This window comes from Trichosurus vulpecula, chromosome 3 (genome assembly GCF_011100635.1).
Source record: "Trichosurus vulpecula isolate mTriVul1 chromosome 3, mTriVul1.pri, whole genome shotgun sequence".
NCBI classification, from domain to species: Eukaryota; Metazoa; Chordata; class Mammalia; order Diprotodontia; family Phalangeridae; genus Trichosurus; species Trichosurus vulpecula.
The window spans coordinates 2,958,940-2,979,281 of record NC_050575.1 but is presented as its reverse complement, the minus strand read 5'-3'; the positions used below and the strand labels follow the sequence as shown (position 1 = coordinate 2,979,281).

The following is a 20,342-nucleotide window of genomic DNA, read 5'->3' as shown; positions in this document are numbered from 1 at the left end:
CTTTACTCTACGTGTGCTTCATAAAAAATCTGAGGTACACATCATTCTCATTTTTAAAGGAGGAAACAGCTTCTGAGAATTTAAGAGACCCCATAGTCACCCCATGAGCTCCCAGGACTCCTCAGAGTCTTGGGACTCTGGGAGATCATAGTGAGCTCCTCAGAATGGGGACTAGAACCCAGGTCTCCTGACTCCCAGGAGGCTGTTACAGTAGGTCAGAAGATGATGAGTCAGGACCTCAGCTTCCAGTTCCTCCTTCTCCCTGACTCACTCAGAGTCCTCCAGCTTTCCCTCCCCCACCCTGTGCCCTAGTTCATGTCGCCAACAGGTGAAAACCTCCTTTCCTCCCCAAACTTTATCAATGTGCACCCTCCAATTTCACATCCAATAAAGCACAGAAACAGAAAAAAGGGTACTTTACGCCCTAGAAGTGACCATAAGACCTCTGCATTTCATCAGGCCACATTCTTCTGAGCTTGGAATGAACGCCATCCCTCCTTTCCCTCACCTTTACCCCATTCCCAGTGCCACGTTAGGCGGCTTCACAGGATCATCCGTGCTCAGACAGTCCCAGATTCTCCTCGGAGCTGTCTCCCCTCTTGCATCAACACTCTCCAACAGACTACCTCTGCGGCCTACTACTTTCTCTCATGGAATAATAGAATCTCAGGGTTGGAAGAGGCCCTAGAAGTCGTCTATTCTAGTCCATATTCAAATCACAGATTCCATCTCAGAGACATTCCCGAACGTCTGAGAATATGGTCCGTGGAACCTGCGGCTGTGCCGGGAAAAGGAGGCGGCCGATGCTGCAGTTTGAGCAGCTGGAATTCAAGCAAAGTGGAAAGAATGCTGTTGGGAAATCTGGATATGGTGCCGGTGACAAGCGCAGTGCAAAGTAATCTAGCGGTGGGGGCAGAGGAGTTGTGTTCACACATATCCCCCTGTGTGGAGGATAAAACCAATGATACCGAATCACTGGTAGGGATGGGGACTTGATTGATCTATGGGACTTCTGGGGGAGAAAACTCCCTCTGTCGAGCAAGTTGAGCACCGTTTCTGCAATCTGTGGTCTTTGAGAGCTGCCTACAGCGCTGAGATTTAATTGACTCACCCAGGGTCATACAGGCAGTAAATTTCAGAGGCGGGACTTGAGCCTAGATTTATCCTCCTGACTTTCCTGGCTCCTACAAGATAAGTTGCCTCTTTGACTCAGAAGAGTAGCAATTACAATTAACACTGACCCGTTATTAATAGTCCTTTGAGGCAGGGCAAGCATTGTTATCCTTTATTTGACAGATAGAGAAACTGAGGCACTGAGTTTGGAAGTACCTTGTCATCATTAAAAAAATAAAATAAAATGCACCTGACTGGGATTCACAAAATCTGGGTCCAAATCCTAGCAGTCGGTTCTGTCCATCTCACAACCGAGGCTGAACAAGTCAAAGGAGCTAAGGAGTGCGGAACCGCCTTGCTAACTGTCATATGTCTCTGTGCAAATGTGATTACTTTAATTAATTATTTATGACTATTAATTGGATTAATAACGCTACTAAGGGACACTCAAAGGCTATGCAGAATCAGGGACCGAGCCCAGTGTCCTGACCCTCCCAGTGGGGAGAGCACCTTCCAAACCAGCCCAAACACTGATTCTTAACCCAGTTTTCTCCGTCCCAGATCCTTATTCAGATAATAGCTCTATGTGGCTTAAGGTTGGCAAAGAGCCTTAGATACGTTATCTCGTTTGACCCGCGACAATCCCGTTAAGTGGGTGCTATTCCTATAGATGAGAACATTGATACTAGGAGGGGTGCAGCTAAGTGTCTGAGGCTGAAGGAGTTTCAGTTTGGAGTCTCCCAAGCTCGAAATCCTGCTTGTGTTGACCGCAGATGAGCCCATGGGAAGAGACCAAACTCTGAGTAACAGCAGTCCCAGTTTCTGCCCCACCCCCACGCCCACCCTTGGAGGGAGCTTGGCACTAGACAAATGTGAATCTTATCCTAATACATCATATGGGAACCCCAAAGCTATCAGGACCATGGGACAGACTTTGGGACCGGCTCTGGTCACGGGCCAGCCTGCCCCGTAGACCAGAGAAAATTCATAGACCCAAGAACTGGAGGGGGTGGATACTAGGCTCCCAGGCAGGCAGGCGGGCGGGGCTACCGGCTGCTCCCTCCTCTCACCTTTTGAAGTGCCGAGCTCCGTGAGTGCGCTATTGGGCCACTGTCTCCTCTAACCGCATCATTGGAGAACAAATGAGATGGGTCACTGGGCTAGCTGGAGTGGTTTTTTTTTTCTTCTCCCCCTTGGTTGTTTAGAACTTTCCCCTATAAATACCGAAGTCTCCATTTCGTCCTACTCCCTGAGGGCCAGCGGGCAGTGCCTCCATCCCTCACCCTCTGGGCTGGCGCTCCTTTGGCGATCCTGGGGGCTGAGGTCCAAACAGGACCCAGGAGGGCAGAGCCATGAATGAGCGCCTTATCCTTCTGGTGGCTGTGGGCATTTGCTATGCCACCCTCAGGACCTCTGCCTGGTAAGTCGCCCCTCCCCAGCTCCTGCCTCAGGGGTATCTCCTCACAATGTGTTCTTCCATTCATTCACTTTCGCTGCTTATTTTCCCCCCTTCACTATAGGTCGGTGAACAATTTCCTGATGACAGGGCCCAAGGTAGGACACTCTTTTTGTCAGTATCTCTATGTCGCGATGTCTATGCCCATGCATGCAAATGTACAGTGCACATCGGTGGGCACGTGTGTACCTTTACACTGATGTGTGTGCCCTATGTTATGTTTGCCTAAAGCAAATAGGGGGAGAAGGCTCGATGTTTGGGGGTCTTGGGGAAGGGGTGGAATCACAAAAAAAAATGCCCACCACAACCTCTTCCCTTAGGGTGAGGAATGGGGCAAGGGTTTTTAGCAAATGGAGATACCCTGAAGTAAACTGAAGTTCACTCCTTCCCCCCAAGCCCCCTGCCCAGGTTTTTGCTTTTGTTTTGAAAGGGGGAGAGGGAGAAGGAAGACTGTGAGAAAAGAAAGGGAGGCAGCGTCCACCCCTGGGGCAGTGGTTATTCCCAAAGAAAGAATATGGTGATCTGAGCCCCCTGCCCCTAGAGGTGGTTGATTCAGCACCTACTTCCCTACCCCACCCCCAGGAGCTGGGAGCTAGGGACTCCCAGAGCAAGTTTTAGAAGCTCCAAGTGCTTCTTCTCCACTCCCAGGCCTATCTCACTTATACAACCAGTGTGGCTCTGGGTGCCCAGAGTGGCATCGAGGAATGTAAGTTCCAGTTTGCCTGGGAGCGCTGGAATTGCCCAGAGAGCGCCCTGCAGATCTCTACACACAATCGACTGAGGAGTGGTAAGTGTTTTCCTGCTGGTGTGGGCACTTGTTTCATTGTGCCCGTCCACTTATTTCTGCGTGGGTGACTTCTATACACATCTACCCATCCTCTGGTGTAACTATGGGTGTGCAAATGTATTTTTACATAGATGGTGTCCTACATCATGCTGACTTATATTAAAATATGTATTTGGGGGTCTTCAGGAGTAAGTACAATGGAGAAGGAAGAATGAATGCCCCCCCCAGAGCAGAGGGCAAGGGGTAGGGGTTAGAGTGGAATTGTGTGTAGTAAGTGGGGAGATGTGCCGGAAAGAACTGCTTTCTATTTCCTGAGTTCTCAGATGTCTAAGCATCATAATAACTCCTATTTATACAGAACAAGTAAGATTACCTAGACTCATGACATGCAGTATCTCATTCAACCCTCACAGCAACCCTGGGAGGTACTATCCCCATTTTACAGGTGAGGAAACTGAGGCTGAAAGCGGTTAAGTGACCTGTCCAGGGTCATAAAGCCGGTGAATGTTGTGGGTGAAATTTGTGCTCAGGTTTTCCTGACTCGAAGCCCAGCTTTCTTATTTACTACACCAATAATATTCCTCAGCAATCATACCCGGGGCCACAGGCTCACAGATACTGAGCTGGAAGGTCTCCGAGTCTCACCCCCTCATTTGGCGTCTCCAAAGTCGTAGAAGCAGTCAATGGCAGAGGGGGAATTTCAATCTGTATCCTTTGAGTCCAAATCCAGTGGTTTTTGGGGGTGTGCTTTCCCCCTCTGTACCACTTCAGCACAGCAGGGTTTCTTGTTCCCCCGGGGTCACATTACGCTTTTATAAGCCTCAGTTTCCCTTTTTGTAATCATCATACCCTGGATTGGATGAAATAGCAGCAAACATGCTTTGAATCCTGGGGCTGAAAAGCACCTCCCAGGCATCTGATGTCAGGTCTGCAGGACCAGTGTTCCTAAGCCAGGCCATCGGTCACCTTGATGAGGTAGGGGCTTCAGTAACATACCTTTTTAACGTCCCTGTCCCAAAGCTACTAGGGAGACGTCTTTCATCCATGCCATCAGCTCTGCAGGGGTTATGTATACCATCACCAAGAACTGCAGTATGGGGGATTTTGAGAACTGCAGCTGTGATGAGTCCAACAATGGAAAAACCGGTGAGTCCAGAGTGTGTGTGTGTGTGTGTGTGTGTGTGTGTGTGAGAGAGAGAGAGAGAGAGAGAGAGAGAGAGAGAGAGAGAGAGAGAGAGAGAGAGAAACAGGGTTAAGGAATTGGGGGGGGGGGCAGGCAGAAAGGGGTAAGTCTGGAAAACTGAACAAGGTAGTTTGGGATGAATGGGGCTAAAAGTAAGCCAGAAGACTTGGAATTCTGGGCCACGTTGGTTATCTAGCCATGATCCGTGCCCATTCTTCTGAGCTTTTGCAAGACTGTGAATAGAGCAGATCCCCAACTTTCCCCTCACCCCTAGTCCATGGCCTCTGTTTTCATTCATAAGGGACAGAAGATATATATCTAGTGGCTCTTTAGGAAAGTCATCAGCCTCCTTCCAGACTCAGGGTCATTTCTTCCACTCTCTGTTGTCCTTTGTCTCCTTTGACTCTGGCTGTCCCCCTCCCCCTGAGCCGGACTGTACTGCTCCATTCTAAAAGGAGATGGCTAATTTTCTTTTTTTTTTTTTAATTTCTTTTTTATTTTTAATTTACAACACTAAATTCCACAAGCTTTTGGGCTCCAAATGTTCTCTCCCTCCCACTCCTCCCCCCAGCCCCCCAAGAAGGCATGTAATCCAATGTAGGTTCTACGTATACCTTCACATTGAACTTATTTCCATAATAGTCCAGTTGTCAAGAAGAATTATAACCAATGGAATGAATCATGAGAAAGGAGAAACGAAACCAAAAAAAAAAAAAAGGGAAAAAAAAGAGAGCAAAAAGTTCGCCTCCATCTGCATTCAAACTCCATGATTCTTTCTGTGGGTGTGCATGGCTTTTTCCATCATGAGTCTTTTGGAGCTGTCTTTGAACCTTGAGTTGATGAGAGGAGTCAGGTCTATCAAACTTAGTCCTTAGAGATACTGCGTCTGTAATTGTGTATAATGATCTCTCCGTTCTGCTCCTCTCACTCAGCATCAGTTCATATACGTCACTTCAGGTTATAATGAAGTCTGTCCGCTCCTCATTTCTTATAGTATTCCATTACATTCATATACTACAATTTGTTTAGCCATTCCCCAAATGATGGGCATCCCCTTGATTTCCAATTCTTTGCCACCACAGAAAGAGCTGCTATAAATATTTTTGTACACACGGGTCCCTTTCCCACTTCTATGGTCTCTTTGGAATACAGCCCTAGAAGTGGTATTGCTGGGTCAAAGGGTATGCACATTTTTATGGCCCTTTGGGCATAGTTACAAATTGCTCTCCAGAATGGCTGGATCAGTTCACAACTCCACCAACAATGTAACAGTGTTCCAATTTTCCCACATCCTCTCCAGCATTTATCATTTTCCTGTTTTGTCATGTTAGCTACTCTGACAGGAGAGATGTGGTGCCTAAGAGTTGTTTTGATTTGCATTTCTCTCATCAGTAGTGATTTAGAGCATTTTTTCATATGACTATAGATATCTTTAATTTCTTCTTCCGAAAACAGCCTGTTCATATCCTTTGACCATTTCTCAATTGGGAAATGACTTGTATTCCCATAAATTTGGCTCAGTTCCCTGTATTTTTTAGAAGTGAGGCCTTTATCAGAGACACTGGTTATAAAGATTTTCTCCCAATTTTCTGCTTCCCTCCTTATCTTGGTTGCATTGACTTTGTTTATACAAAAACTGTTCAATTTAACATAATCAAAATTATCCATTTTGCATTTTGTAGAGATGGCTAATTTTCAACTCAATACAAGGGAACATTTTATGTGCTGGGCACTGGGAATACAAAGGGAAAACTGAAAATAGTCCTTGCCCTAATTTCTTGTCTGACAGTGGATCTTCGGGGGGCAATGCCCTCCTCCTTGTCCTCTTGCATACAGGAGGCCATGGATGGATCTGGGGAGGATGCAGTGACAATGTGGAATTTGGGGAGAGAATCTCCAAACTCTTTGTGGACAGCCTGGAGAAGGGGAAGGATGCCAGAGCTTTGATGAATCTGCACAACAACAAGGCAGGCAGGCTGGTGGGTACCTGAACCAGTCTCCGGGGCTCACCATCTTCTCTCTGGCCTAGTGGCAGGGTTTTCTGGTGGGACCTGAGGGCAGAATGAAACTCATGCAGCAGGGTAGTGATAGGCACTGGGGACTGATAGAATTTGAACGATGGGAATAGGAGCGGTCTCAAACCTGCACTCAACTGAGACTGGAGCTAGTCCAGAGGAAGGGAGGGGAAGGAGTGGGAGTGGACTATGGAGAAGCTTCCCCAAATTTAAAAACCTGCTTCAGTAGACAGGGATATTCTGGGGCCCAATCTCAGAATCGCAAGGCAAATCCACTTGGACCATATAGAAAGCAGGCTCTGAGGCAAAGTGCTAGTAAAGGCAATGCCGATAAATCTGAATGCCAACGAGGATGCCCCAGATTGTCAGCGCAACACTGACCCCTCAGCCTCAATTTACCAATTCCAATCTACTGTACTAATTTTAATCAACGGAAACCAGTTGATTACAGTAGGAGGAGCCAAGGTAACTGGGATCTCATGAACTAAGACCCGCAATTAGGGAGGCCACAATCTAAACCTTGAGACCTTGAATGGGATATATAATGACTCAATCTTAGTTCTCTGAATGGTCTCCTTGGCTCTGCCTACCATAACCAACTGGGTCCTATCAATTGGAAAGACTTGGGAGTAAAGAGGACAATCGCTGTCCTGCACTATCACTATATCTCCCCATAATCATATGTCCATTTAACAGATGGTAAACCAAGTCCCAGTAAGGTTGAGGGATTTACCCAAGGTCTACAGCCCAGGTTTCTTGACTTCTGGTGAGATTTCTTTCTTCTGTCAAAATACATTTCATTCTAGAGTCTCTCTGCTTCAGTTTAAGCTCCCTCCCTAGGTCTCCCTCTAACCAGAACTATTCTCTAACTAGGCTGTAAGAGCCACCATGAAGAGGACTTGTAAATGCCACGGCATTTCTGGGAGCTGCAGCATCCAAACTTGTTGGCTGCAGTTAGCTGACTTCCGGGAGATGGGGGATTACCTGAAGGCCAAGTACAACCAGGCCTTGAAGATAGAGATGGACAAACGCAGGTTCCGAGCTGGGAACAGCGCTGAGAGCCGGTGGCCCCCGGCAGAGGCCTTCTACCCCAGTGCGGAGGCCGAGCTGATCTTCCTGGAGGAGTCGCCTGACTACTGTATCCGCAACTCCAGCCTGGGCATCTACGGAACCGAGGGCCGTGAGTGCCTGCAGAGTGGCCGCAACCTGTCCCAGTGGGAGCGGCGCAACTGTGGGCGCCTATGCGTGGATTGCGGACTTGGGGTGGAAGAGAGGAGGACGGAAGCTGTCAACAGCTGCAACTGCAAGTTTCAGTGGTGTTGCACGGTCAGGTGTGACCAGTGCTGGCAAGTAGTGACCAAGTACTACTGCACCCGTGCTCCAGGCAGCTCTCAAGCTCGGGCCAAGGGCAGTTCCAGTGCCAGCTAACCCTCCTCCCCCCACCGGGTGGGAGCTGATAGCCAGAAGGGGAGTTGTAATGCTCCTCTTGGGGAAAGGGGACAGGGAGGCGATGGTAGCCAGGGCAGAGATCAGAGGTCAGGAGTCAGGGATAGTTTGTTCAGGGAAGAGACTTAAAGTCAAGGGCCTTCTTCCTGCTAAGGAAACCACCTTCTGCTGAACTCTTGAAGCCTTTAATGGTAAAAAGGTCTCTCTCTTTGTGTAGCCTAAGGTATTTCCTTTCTTAGGACCACAGGCTAGGATCAAATTCCCTTCCAGTGATCCAGACTCACCTGGATCCAGATCACACTCTACCCTGGTGTCAGACTAAGCATCCTTGGACAAGATTCCCCACTTGTACCACATGATGGCTGCCCCCTTGTCTCTGCCCCTTTACTCATGCAGCTCTGGCTAAGGAGGGGATCCAGGCAGACTTTCAAAGGGGTAACTTTCCCAAGGCCCAGGGCCCCTCTCACCTCTGTCCTCGGAGCTCAGGGTTGCAAGGGGGAGGGCGTGCAGTACTGATCACTGAAGCCAGCTGGATTTGTCACCCAAGTTGTCACAGATAATAGTACTGAGACCAAGCACAATATTGGGAGGTTTTCTGTCTTTGGGGGATTTTATTTTGCTCATAGGAGCTTGTACTTTATAATGGGAGAGGTGCCTCTACACAAACAACCCTTGGGGGCCTAGTATTGCAGAAGTGGGCCAGACCCACTTTTCCCTAGCCCAATCCATCTCTCACCTGGCTTATCCCAGACCTTAGCAGTGAGCATCACTGGTCCACAGGTAGAGAATTGGCGGCCACAATGTGCTTTCTCATCTAGGATACCTCCTAGGATCAGCATGTCTCTTGGGGTGCTGGGCACCCTTTCTGTTTTGTTCTTTCTCCAAATGAAAATGTCAGACCTTGTTTTCCAATAAATATTTTAAATAAATCAGTTCAGTCAGATGCTTTTTTCCCCCCTTCCTTTGAGAGCTTTATGAGCAGAGAGAGCAAAGGCAACCCTGTCCCTGTTTTCCTGTGATCCACGCAGATAATGGGGGAAAGTGGAGACAGCAATCTCTTCTACTTCTGTAACATTGCCCATTTCATCTGGACGTGAAGACTGATGCCTCTGGATCACAAGAAGCAGAAAGAAGGGCTCCACTGAGGAGAGTAGGATTGGTTCCCATTGGGGAGGATCACAGATCTAGAACTGGAAAGGACCTCAAATGTGACTGAAGTCCTTGTCTCATTTTACAGATGGGGAAACTGAGGCCCAGAGAGGTTTAATGACTTGTACAGGGTCACACAGAAGTCTTTTGGACCGGAAGCATGTTTAACTTCCCAAGGGCTCCAGCAGAGGAGCCTGACTCAGGTCCCAAGTAGGGAGATCCTGATGGCTAGGGATTTGCTATCTCTCTTTTTTGCACCCCATCTTCATCTAGTTTTGGATCACTGGACAGTGGTGAGAGAAGAGAGAGGTTTGTTTTTTTCCCTGAAAAGAATGGTCCCTGGTGATGTAGCCCCCCTGCCTAGGTAGGCCCTAGGGTCTAGGCAAGGATCTTCAGAGCTTACAGCAGGGACTCAGTAAATATTGAATGGACGAGTGAGAGATTTATCAAGATGTTTAGGAAATGCCTCGAATGTGCCCCACAGTGAGAGTACAATCAATCCAGATTGACCTCTTAGGGGAGAAGGAAAAAGCAACTAGTCAGGATGCCCTTTCCAAAGAAAGCCCAGCACAGAATTGGCATGATGCATTTTAGTATCAAACCAGAGTCCTGGGAAAGCAGAGGATTCTGAGCTACTCCGGGGGTCAGATCTAGCAGGAAAACTATATGTCATTTATTTTATTTTACCATAGACATGGTAAAATAGGAGGGCATAGGGTGAGAACAGGAGAATGCTCATTCCTACTAACTGGGGAAAGGTGTAAAGAAGCTGGGGGGATGAGAGAACATAAACACAAAAGATTCAGCAGTAACATACAAGGACAACTTATTTGCTTAATATTTTATTTTTTCCCAATTACACGTAAAAAACATTTTTTAACATTCATTTTTCAAAATTTCAAGTTCCAAATTCTCTCCCTCCTTCTCCTCCCCGCCTCATTTAGAAGGCAAGCAATTTTATATAGGCTGTACAAGTGTCAGTCATACAAAACATTTCTGTATTAGTCAAGATGTAAAAGAAAACACAGACCAAAACCAAACAAACAAACAAGAAAGAAAGAAAGATAAAGAAAGTAAAAAAGAAAAGTATGCTTCCATCTGCATTCAGACTCCAACAGTGTTTTTCCTCTGGAGGTGGGGAGTATGTTTCATCATAAGTCCTTCAGCATTGTCTTGGATCATTGTATTGCTGAGAAAAGCTAAGACAAGAACAATTTATAATAAATTTCGTTCATACAAGTACTGAATAAGGACAAAACAGCAGGTACGTAAATAAGTAACTTACAAGGATAATTTATAATAAATATTCCTTGTATAATATACAAGTAACATATAAGGACAAAACAGAATGTGCCCATAAGTAACATGCAAGGACACCTTAATAATATATTAGTTGTGTACATGCCATTTAGCTCTAGTGGAAAGTAATCTTGTGGGGAAGAAGACTGTTGAGTTTTTGTTTTTATATTCCCAGTCCTAGCAAAGTGCTTTGTGTTTCGCAGGTACTGAATCAATGTTCGTGTAATTAAACTAAATGATAATAAATGCTTAGGGATTGGGGGAAAGGGAGTGGTATATTTCTGTATGTGCCCTCCTTGGACCACGAAGCAACATTGCATAGTTGGGATGCATTCCTCCCCGACCTCTCAGCTTTGGGCTTTGCTTCTCAATGAGGCACAGGGTTAAGTGGGAAACCAGAAATGACAGTTCTTGTACCCTCATCCGTTTCACAGATGAGCCAACTGAGGCCCAGACTGACAAAGAAAAGGAATGCTTTTGGAAGGAATGGGAGCTGTGCAATTGGAGATGGCCCCCTGAGGACTCCATCCAGATGTATACGCAAACCTGGCTCTTGGGGTCCGACAAGCCTTATCATCACCCCAGACATTGAGCTCCAAATTCTCAATAAATGTTTATTGGATAATTGAGCTCCACAGTGAGCCCACAGGGACTGGCTCCATGAAAACTTGCTGGACTTTCTCTTCTAGTGCTTTAATACTCTTCACTGAGCAAAGAACTAGGCTCTTGTTCTAAACAGACCATTTCTCCCCGGTCTTCTCCTTCCGAGGGGCTGTTTCGGGTTTGCTTATTCATGACTACCACCCTCTCCAGCACCCTGCAAAGAGCCATCCGAGGGGAACCTAAATACTCCCTAAGGCTTATTTCTGAGAGTTCAGCTCTTTAAAAAAAGAAAAATGGCCCCAGAGACCATGAGAAATCCCTAAATTGGCTGCCAAACTTCCAAGGAAATAGAAAGATTCAAAGTTCCCTTGCCTTTTCTTCCAAGGTAATATCTCTTCTTCCCCATCCATCTTGTTCCTTGGATGCAATCAATCACATTAGTCGGTCTCTTCCAGATTAACTCTGGGCCAGGCAACAAAAGAAATTCTGATTTCTCTCCATCCATCACTCCTGTGTCAGGGATTCATTCCCTCACATCCAGCATTATTCAAATTCATTAGTGGTTCCCCTCCCCACTCCACTCTAACCCCCCTCTCCCGTGGGGTTGTTTTTAACAAGTTGATCCTCTATAACGTCCCAGAACAATAAACCTCCAGCATGTCTGTATATCACATTCTGTAATCTGAGTGGAAACTGTGCGATTTTCACACCTTGCCCTCCCCCCTCCCCATTCCCCACACCTCTTTGTCCTAATGAATGCTCGTTGAGAAGGAGACTGAGGGGTAAACAAAAATATTCACAACAGAACTCTTCCTGTAACCGAAGAACTGAAAACAAGGTAGATGCCCATTGATTGGAAGAGAGCTGAGAGAGCTATGGTATGGGAATGTAGTGGTGGATTGAAAAGATGGGGCTGGTAGAATACAAGCTCTTTGAAGGCAAGAATCGTTTCTTTTTTTTCTCTTTGAATCCCCAGAACCTAATAGAGTGACCGTATCTGGAACACAGCGGGCAATAAGAAGTGCATGGCGATCTTCCTCTTCTGTAAATTCAGGAGGTTGGACTTAGAGAAAATGCTTTAGAATAATATTTCACTTGAACCTCACAACAACCCTGTAAGGAGGCGCTATTATTATCCTTATATCCTTATGAACAAGGAAACTGAGGCAGGCAACAGTTAAGTGGTTTGCCCCGCGTCACACAGTTAATAAGTGTCTGAGGCTGGATTTGAACTCAGGTTGTGCACTCCAGGCTTAACTCTCTGTCCACTGCAAATTCCCTTCCAGCTCTCAATCTGTGGGCTCGTGAAACTACGATCGCTTGCTTGAACTGATGCAGAACCAAATAAACAGAGCCCAAACCACAGCATAGAAAATGACAGCAGTTATGGAAATGAAAATCTCACTAAAAGGAAGTGGACTCTGAGTAACTGGAAAACCGATCGAGATCCCAGAAAACAGGTGATGACGTCTACACTGCCTTCCCCATAACATTGAAGGGAAACTACCAGGACAAAACGTTGTGTACATTGTGAGAGGCAGTCACCGCATCTGATGGTTTGGCTTAATAGTTTCTTTGCCACAAGGGAGGGTTTGATTCTGAAAGAGGAGGAGTTCCTCCCTCCCCCTAAAAATGACAGTGATGTAAAAACCAAAATGCATCAATAAAACGTATTTTAAAAGAAAAGAAAAGGAGACCAAGAGGTCACGGGGGAAGTTCTGCCCATCTTCCTCTCCTCCCAATGACCTCCTTTGAACTCGACTCATCACCTTCTCAGTAGAGGCAAGTCCTTCACCCCTTCCTCTGGAGAGAAGGACACCTTGGTCAGTCTGTCTGGACTTGAGGAGGAGGAGGAGAGCTTTCACAAGGGGCCAAGGAATGAGCTGCCCCTGAAGCATCGTTCAAACGGCAAACCACATCATAACAACAAAGACAAAGAACATCCTTCAAAGGATGGTCCTGCCTGTGGAGAAGGCAGAAATAGAACCCCCTCCATTTGTCCAGTCTATTTTCTCATACATTTTACTAATTCCTCCATTTATTTTTAATGGGATTTTATTTTTTTCCAATTACACGCAGAGACGGTTTTTACATTTATTTGAAATAAGATTTTATAATTCTCCCATTTTGAACAAGGAGATAGCGACGGAGGCTTTTATTTTTCTCCCCATTATTCATTGACCTTTTGTGGGATAGGTGGAGAAGGCAGGGAAAGAGATTCATGACTTCATTGAACTCTTTGAACTAAGAAGATTTAGGTTCGTTTGGCCCAATCCAGTCTTTGCCTTCGGCTTCCCCCTCTGACCTGCTCACTGAAACCGCTTTTCATATGCAGTTAAAGGTGCTGTCACCCAGCTAGGAGGGGTGGGAAGACCCATTTCCCAGCTCTACCCCAAGAAGGAAAATCAGCCTTTTGATTTGCAAAGGCCTCCTTTAGCATGACAAAGTGCATGCTCTAGTTCTGTTTTCCACCGTTTGTGGTGTGTGTGTGTGTGTGTTTGTGTGTGTGTGTGTGTGAATGTGAGAGTGAGTGTGTGTGACTCCGTGTTAGAGTAAGTGTGAGTGTGAGTGTGTGTTAGAGTAAGTGTGAGTGTGAGTGTGTGTGTGTGTGTGTATGTGTGTGTTGGGGGTGGGGGTAGCAGGTATTAAGTAAAGGACCAGATTCTCTGAAGAATTATTGGGGAGGCTGTGGTTTATGGTTTACGGTCTACCGTGGAACTCAGAGCTTTGCAGATGAAAGCCCAAGTAAGGGACATATGTGCTTAAATTTGGGGGGCTAGCGGAAACAGGTAAGACAGAATGGGATCTTAAGAACTGGCTAAATTTCCAACTCCAGACCCAAACCACTCTTAATTCCTGATTCTGAATAAAGATCATTGTCCTGAGTTCTTGGGGTGAAAAATGGCAAACTGAAGACAAGAACAGGAAAATCTGATTCCCAGTGGGAAAGTATGGAGTTCTAGAACCGGAAGGCATTTGGGGTATCCTCTAGAGTCGGAAGAGACTTCAGCTATCATGGAGTTCAAGACTCCCATTTTACAGAGGTGAAAACTAAAACTGGCCAGCAAGGGATGGCTTTGCCCAAGGTCAGGCAGCTTGTTCATTCTAGAGGTATGAACAAAATTCAAGTGACTTGACTTTCAAGCCATCCTTTTTCCACTGTACCACAGGGCTTTTCATATTGGAATAGACGAGGGATTCATTTCCCTGTCTGTAGCCTCTCCATTCCATTATACAGAGTGTCCCATAAATCTTAGTGCACTTTAGTAAAGGTAGGTGGCGTAGTGGATAGAGTGCAGGCAGGGCCTGGGGTCAGAAAGACTCATCTTCTTGAGTTCAAATCTGGTCTAAAGACACTTACTAGCTGTGTGACCCTGGGCAAGTCACTTAGTCCTGTTTGCCTCATTTTCCTCATTTGTAAAATGAGCTGGAGAAGGAAATGGCAAATCACTCCAGTGCCTTTGCCAAGAAAATCCCAAATGGGGTCACAAAGAGTCTGAAAAAACTGAACAACAACCTAAAACTGCACTAATGTTTTTAAGATACCTTGTGTACGTATGTATGTGTGCATATATATATATGTATATATATATATATATACACACATATATTACATATATCTATATAGAGAGATATAACATGTAATCTGGAATCCTAAGATACTCTAAATCAGGTCTAGCAGGAAAACTGTAATATGACGTTTATTCACAGACTCCCAGGGAAAAGCAGAGGCCACTGAAGGAGAGAAGCTGAGGAAGGGGAGGAGAATGTTCATTTCCACCTAATGGAAAAAAATATGAAGAAGCTAGCAAGGGAAAGATTTATCTCCTTAAAAAGCCTCCTTTCATCATGTTATTCCCCCCTGTCAAAGGCCAAAGACATATAGTAAAGAATCGGATGAGTGGGTTCAAATCTTGGCTTGGCCACTCTGTGCCTGTATGACCTTGAAGAGGTTATTTAACCTCTTCGGGTCTTGGTTTTCTCATCTACAAAACAAGGCGGGGTGAGGGAGAGGGAATCACTAAGGTTTCTTCTTTGTTCCTATGATCAAAAGTCCAAACTCCTTAGTATTGTATTCAAAGCCCTCTGATCCCAGCCCAGCTAGAGACCCGCTTCCTCTTTTACTTGCCCTGTTTCGCTTTGGGGAAAGGGGTGGGGAACTGAGGGCCTCAAGGGCACATGTGGCCCTCTAGGTCCTTGGGTGCCACCTTTTGACTGAGTCCAAGTTTTACAGAACAAATCCTTTGATTAAGGGGATTTGTTCTGTGAAGTCTGGATTTAGTCAAAGGGCTGCACTAGAGGACCTAGAGGGCCACACGTGGCCTTGAGGCCGCAGGTTCCCCGCCCCTCCTTTAGAGGCGTCTGTCTAGTCTTCTTTCACCCCTAACCCCTCTCAAAGCTCAGCCTGAGCTTCATCTCCTCCAAGAGGTCTTTCCTGATCCCTCCTCCCTTAGTGTTCTTGGAGTCCTGTTCCCAGAATAAATATTGGGCCCTTTGCATTTTGTAGAAATGTCCTTCCTACAGGAAGAGGACCAATGACATCCCGATGTTGGGGCAAAGGTACAGCGTGTTTGACTTTCCAATTCGGAAGACAGTGTAGACTGGGACAGTGTAGACATGAACCCCCTGATACTGTGATTTGGGGATCCGCTAGAGAAAAATTAGCATTTCTTTTTCTCTTTGTTGCTTTAGGCTACAAATGGACAGCTGGTTTTTCTATTGTTTTTCCTTTACAAGTCAGATCAATCCCTTTTGAGATGACTCAAGCATACTTAGACATCGAAGTTCCCATAGCCTGCTATATTACTGAATCCTTTACAAAATTGCACCTTTGAGTGCTGGTGCCCACCTGAATAGCCGTAGGATGAAGTTTGCCTGCTGGCCTAAAAACTAAATTTTGAGTTGTTCAGTTGTTTAGTTATATCTGACTCTTCATAACCCCATGGATCACACTCTCCATGGGCTCTTCTTGGCAAAGATACCGGAGTAGTTTGTCATTTCCTTCTCCAGCGGATCAAGGCAAACAGAGGTGAAGTGACCTGCCCAAGGTCACAACAGCCAGTAAGTGTCTAAGGTCACATTTGAACACAGGCCTCTCTGACTCCAGGCCTCCTGCTTTATCCACCGAACCATCTAGCTGCCCCCAAATTCTAAATACTTAATCCTTTTTAGGAATCTTATTGGGGTTTAGCTGATCTTGTTATCTTTAGTCTTCGGCTAAGCCCATTTGTCCCATGGTTGGTGAGTTTTGAATTCTATCAGGATCACCCTTGCAATGGGTGGAATACATTGAGGGAGATGTCATTTGGTACAGAGACACAGAAAAATTCTGCCTGTATGCCCATGGTACAATGACCACTGGAGAAATGCTGGTGTGCCCTGTGCAGAGAGGGACACTTAAAGATTTTGTTCAGCTTCCTGTTGTACACTGAGGGGATCATGGAAGAGTCATCTAGGACAGTTTGGCTTCTCACCTGAGGGTGGGGGAATGGTGGTGACTTCCAGTCCACCCCAGGTCCCTAATCCTTACTAGGAGAGACTACCAGTCTGGGAAGCTCTGTAGGCACTAGGTTTCCTTCTCAGGTAGGAGGCTATGTTTCCTTTTCTTTCTGAAGTATGAAACAGCCAGGAGGGAAAGATTTATTTTCTTAGAAAGACTTTTGGGAGTAGCTGGGTGGCATGTGGACAGAGCACCAGCTCTGGTAGGACCTGAGCTCAGATCTGGCCTTAGACACTCAGTAGCTATGTGACCCTGGCCAAATCATCCAAGCCTGATTGCCTCCATTAAAAAAAAAAAAGACTTTTCAACATATTATTTCCTCTTGTCAAAGGCCAAAGCCTTTTGCTGAAGAATAGAAGATATAGGTTCAAATCCTGCCTTGGCCACTTTGTGCCTGTATCACCCTGAATAGAACAGATCCTATAACTTCTTTAGAGCTCAGTTTTTTCATCTATAAAATTGGGTTGGGGGTGGGAGGGCTTGGGCAGGGGAGGGGTATGTGATCACCAAGGTAGTCTTCCAGCTCTAAATCTATGTTCCTATTAGCCTAAGGCAGTTAGGTAGTGCTGTGGAGTCAGGAAAACTCATCTTCATGAGTTTGAGTCTGGTCTGAAACACTTAATAGCTGTGTGCCCCTGGGCACGTCACTTCACCCTGTTTGCCTCAGTTTCCTTATCTGTAAAATGAACTGGAAAAGGAAACAGCAAACCACTCTAGTACCTTTGCCAAGAAGACCCTAAGCGGGATCATGAAGAGTCAGATATGACTGAAACGAATGAATAACAAAAATGATCCTAAATCCAAATTCCTTAGTTTTTGGTTCATGTTCCTCTAACCCCAGCCTACTGATGGGAAATAGGCTCTGGGAGCTCCCTTGATCTCGCCTTGAATCTCCCCACTTCCTGAAGGAATTTGCCCGAGGCCAAATCTCTGTTACTCTTAACCTAGTTTAGCCCTCCATTGTTGGCTACTTCCCACCCTTGATCCATCAAAGTATAAATCTGTTACTCTTAAACTGGCCTAGCCCCCCACTGTCTGATTACCTCCAGATTGCTCTTCCTCACCCTTAATCCCATTCCTGGAGTCTGACCTTTAGTCACTCCAGCAAGATCCTCCTTAGACTCCTCCTCAAGACCCTCCCTGAGCCCCTCTTCCCATCACCCCAGAACCACCCCTAGATCCCTCCCACGATCTTTTCGTATATAAGATCCCTCTTGCCTCCGTGAAGGTGCTAAGATTCAATTTAGTTTACTAGATTGAATATAGCCGCTTGTCAATACAAGCCTCACAAATGGAGAGATTTCTTAAGACTCTACCCAATATGGCGGATCTTTAATAAACTTTATTTTTCTCTTTGGCTGTAAGAAGGCTTGGGTCGAATTCATTCGGCAGGACCCAGCGTGTTGATATGTTGGGGTCCCGAGCACCCCTAAACCTCAACATGGAGATCCCTGACCTCAACAGTTCCATATTTCCAATAAGGAAGTCTTTGAGCTGGGGAAGGCCATTTCAAGCTTCAAGGAAGGGCTTGTCAAGTACCAACCAATCTGTAGTCTCTGACACACTTTGTAAAACACCCTTTGTTTGGTGGGTCTGCATAACTCTGTTTGAGGAGTTTGTGATAGTTACTCCTGTCTGTCTGTGCCCCAGGACTCTTTCCTGTGTACAGCTGGGGAAGCAAGTAAAGGGACGATGCTTGTATCCCAGGGGAGACGTAAGACCTATGCTGTATTGGGGAGAGAGACGAAAGTGTTCAAAATGCACTTTGGGCAATTTACTGAGTTTAGGAAGGTTTTCAATAGCGGGGAAAGTGTAACAGGGGAGTGGCCAATAAGAATCCCACCCTTGCTCTTCCTGCTGTTTAATCTCAGGGGGAGAGTCAGAGAGGCTTTTTCTAGAAATGCCTTGAGGATGTGGAATGAAGCGTGAGGATTCAATGACTCTGCTCCACTAATCATGTGGTAAAGAAATGGACTTCTGCTGGGAAGCTGAGCTGGAATGGGGCTTGCATTCAATAGGCACTAACTAGCCAGAGGGAACCTTCCTTTTTACTGAAAGTCTCTGGGTGGGGAGAGAAAGAATGAGCCCAGAGACCTACTTCTCCCGCCCAAGCAGACATAAAGCCACAAGCACTCTCGGGCCCTGGTGTGAAGTTACTTCTACCTTTGTTCTATTTTTTTCTTATCTTAGGTGGAGTATTAGAGACTATCAGATACTATTTGTGACTTGATCAGCTTCAAAAGTTAAGTGAAGCCACCAGTGATCCATTAAGAGCCAGAGTTTGCAGGTAGTCAAAGAGAACTGAAGCCTCCAACAGTCTATTGGACTATTGTATGGTTTGTCCTTCTTTCTTGAAAAGGACCATGACTTCAGGGAGATGATAACATGACTTACGAATGAATTGGATTAGAGCGAGGGAAGGCTGTGCAAAGTCACCAGCCTCTCTTTCTCCTCCAGGGCCATCTGGGTCCAGTGGCCAAATACAGATTGGGATGACTGGAGATGGCCCTGGATGCATTGGGAGACCTTAGCCTTTTTAAGCTAAGGTCTTTTCAGGTTCTCACTTTGGGTGAGGCAACACCCATTCAGTGAATAGGCCTCTAAAAGAAGTGAGTCAAAGAACGGGCCCCTTTAATAAAAAATCAAACCAGGAGGGGAAGACCCTCAGGGTTGCTGGCCAAAAGAGGAACAGTTACTGTTTACATTCACTCAGAGCCAGGAGGGCCCAAAAGATAACCATTAAGTGGTGCTTGGGCTCAGCATAACAACATGTCAAAGGCAGACCAGAGATTGCTGCTGATCCACTGGCTATGCTGCCTTTAGAAGTGAATTTAGTGGTGATAAATACCATGTAAGGACTTCCTTTAAGTCTGAGCCCACTCTCCCCAGGGACAAAGGTGGCACAGGAAAGAGTGTGACCCTGAGTGTTGAGGGGGAAATGTTTGTCCGTCTGTTCTTGCTATGTCTTCTCAGTAAATATCCCTTTGTAAAAAGCCAATTAATTACAATGATCCAGGACAATTCAAAAGGTTGCATGATGAAAAATTGTATTTACCTCCAGAGAGAGAAGCAATGAACTCTAAGTACAGATAGAAGCATATTTTCTTTCACTTTCTTGATTTGTTTTTTTGCTTTTCCCACCCCCTGCAACATGTCTAACATGAAAATATTTTTTGCATGACTCCATGTGTATAATGGGTATCATATGTCTTCTTTCTCAGTGGGTGGGGGAAGAGCTGAAGGGAGAGAATTCAGAATTGAAAATAATTTTTTTAAAAAATATATATTTATTTATTTATTTTTAGTTTTCAGCATTCATTTTTATAAGATTTTGAGTTCTAAATTTTCCCTTCTTTCCTCCCCAAGACAGCTTGCAATCTGATATAGGCTATACATGTACAATCATACAAAACATATTTCCATATTAGTCATATCGTGAAAGAAGAATCAGAACAAAATGGAAAAACCACAAGAAAGAAAAGACAAACAAACAAAAAAAGAAAATGGTAGGCTTCTATCTGCAGTCAGACTCCATAGTTCTTTCTCTGGATGTGAATAGCATTTTCCATCATCAGTCTTTTGAAATTATCTTAGATCATTGCATCGATGAGAAGCGCTAAGTCTATCAAAGTCGGCCATCCCACGGTGTTGCTGTTACTGTGGACAATGTTCTGGTTCTGCTCACTTCACTCAGCATCAGTTCATCTAAGTCTTTCCAGGTTTTTCTAAAGTCTGCCGGCTCATCATTCCTTACAGAACAATAGCATTCCATTACATCCACATACCTCAAT

The 20,342-nt window shown here is 45.6% G+C and overlaps 1 protein-coding gene across 1 annotated transcript; it reads left to right on the top strand.

Moving 5' to 3' along the window:
- The first annotated feature begins 2,465 nt into the window (after positions 1-2,465).
- Positions 2,466-7,982, top strand: WNT8A (Wnt family member 8A). The gene is made up of 6 exons (XM_036748790.1): positions 2,466-2,533; positions 2,634-2,667; positions 3,218-3,356; positions 4,377-4,502; positions 6,376-6,518; positions 7,428-7,982. The coding sequence occupies exons 1-6, from the start codon at positions 2,466-2,468 to the stop codon at positions 7,980-7,982; spliced, it is 1,065 nt and encodes a 354-aa protein (XP_036604685.1).
- Positions 7,983-20,342: the final 12,360 nt, after the last annotated feature.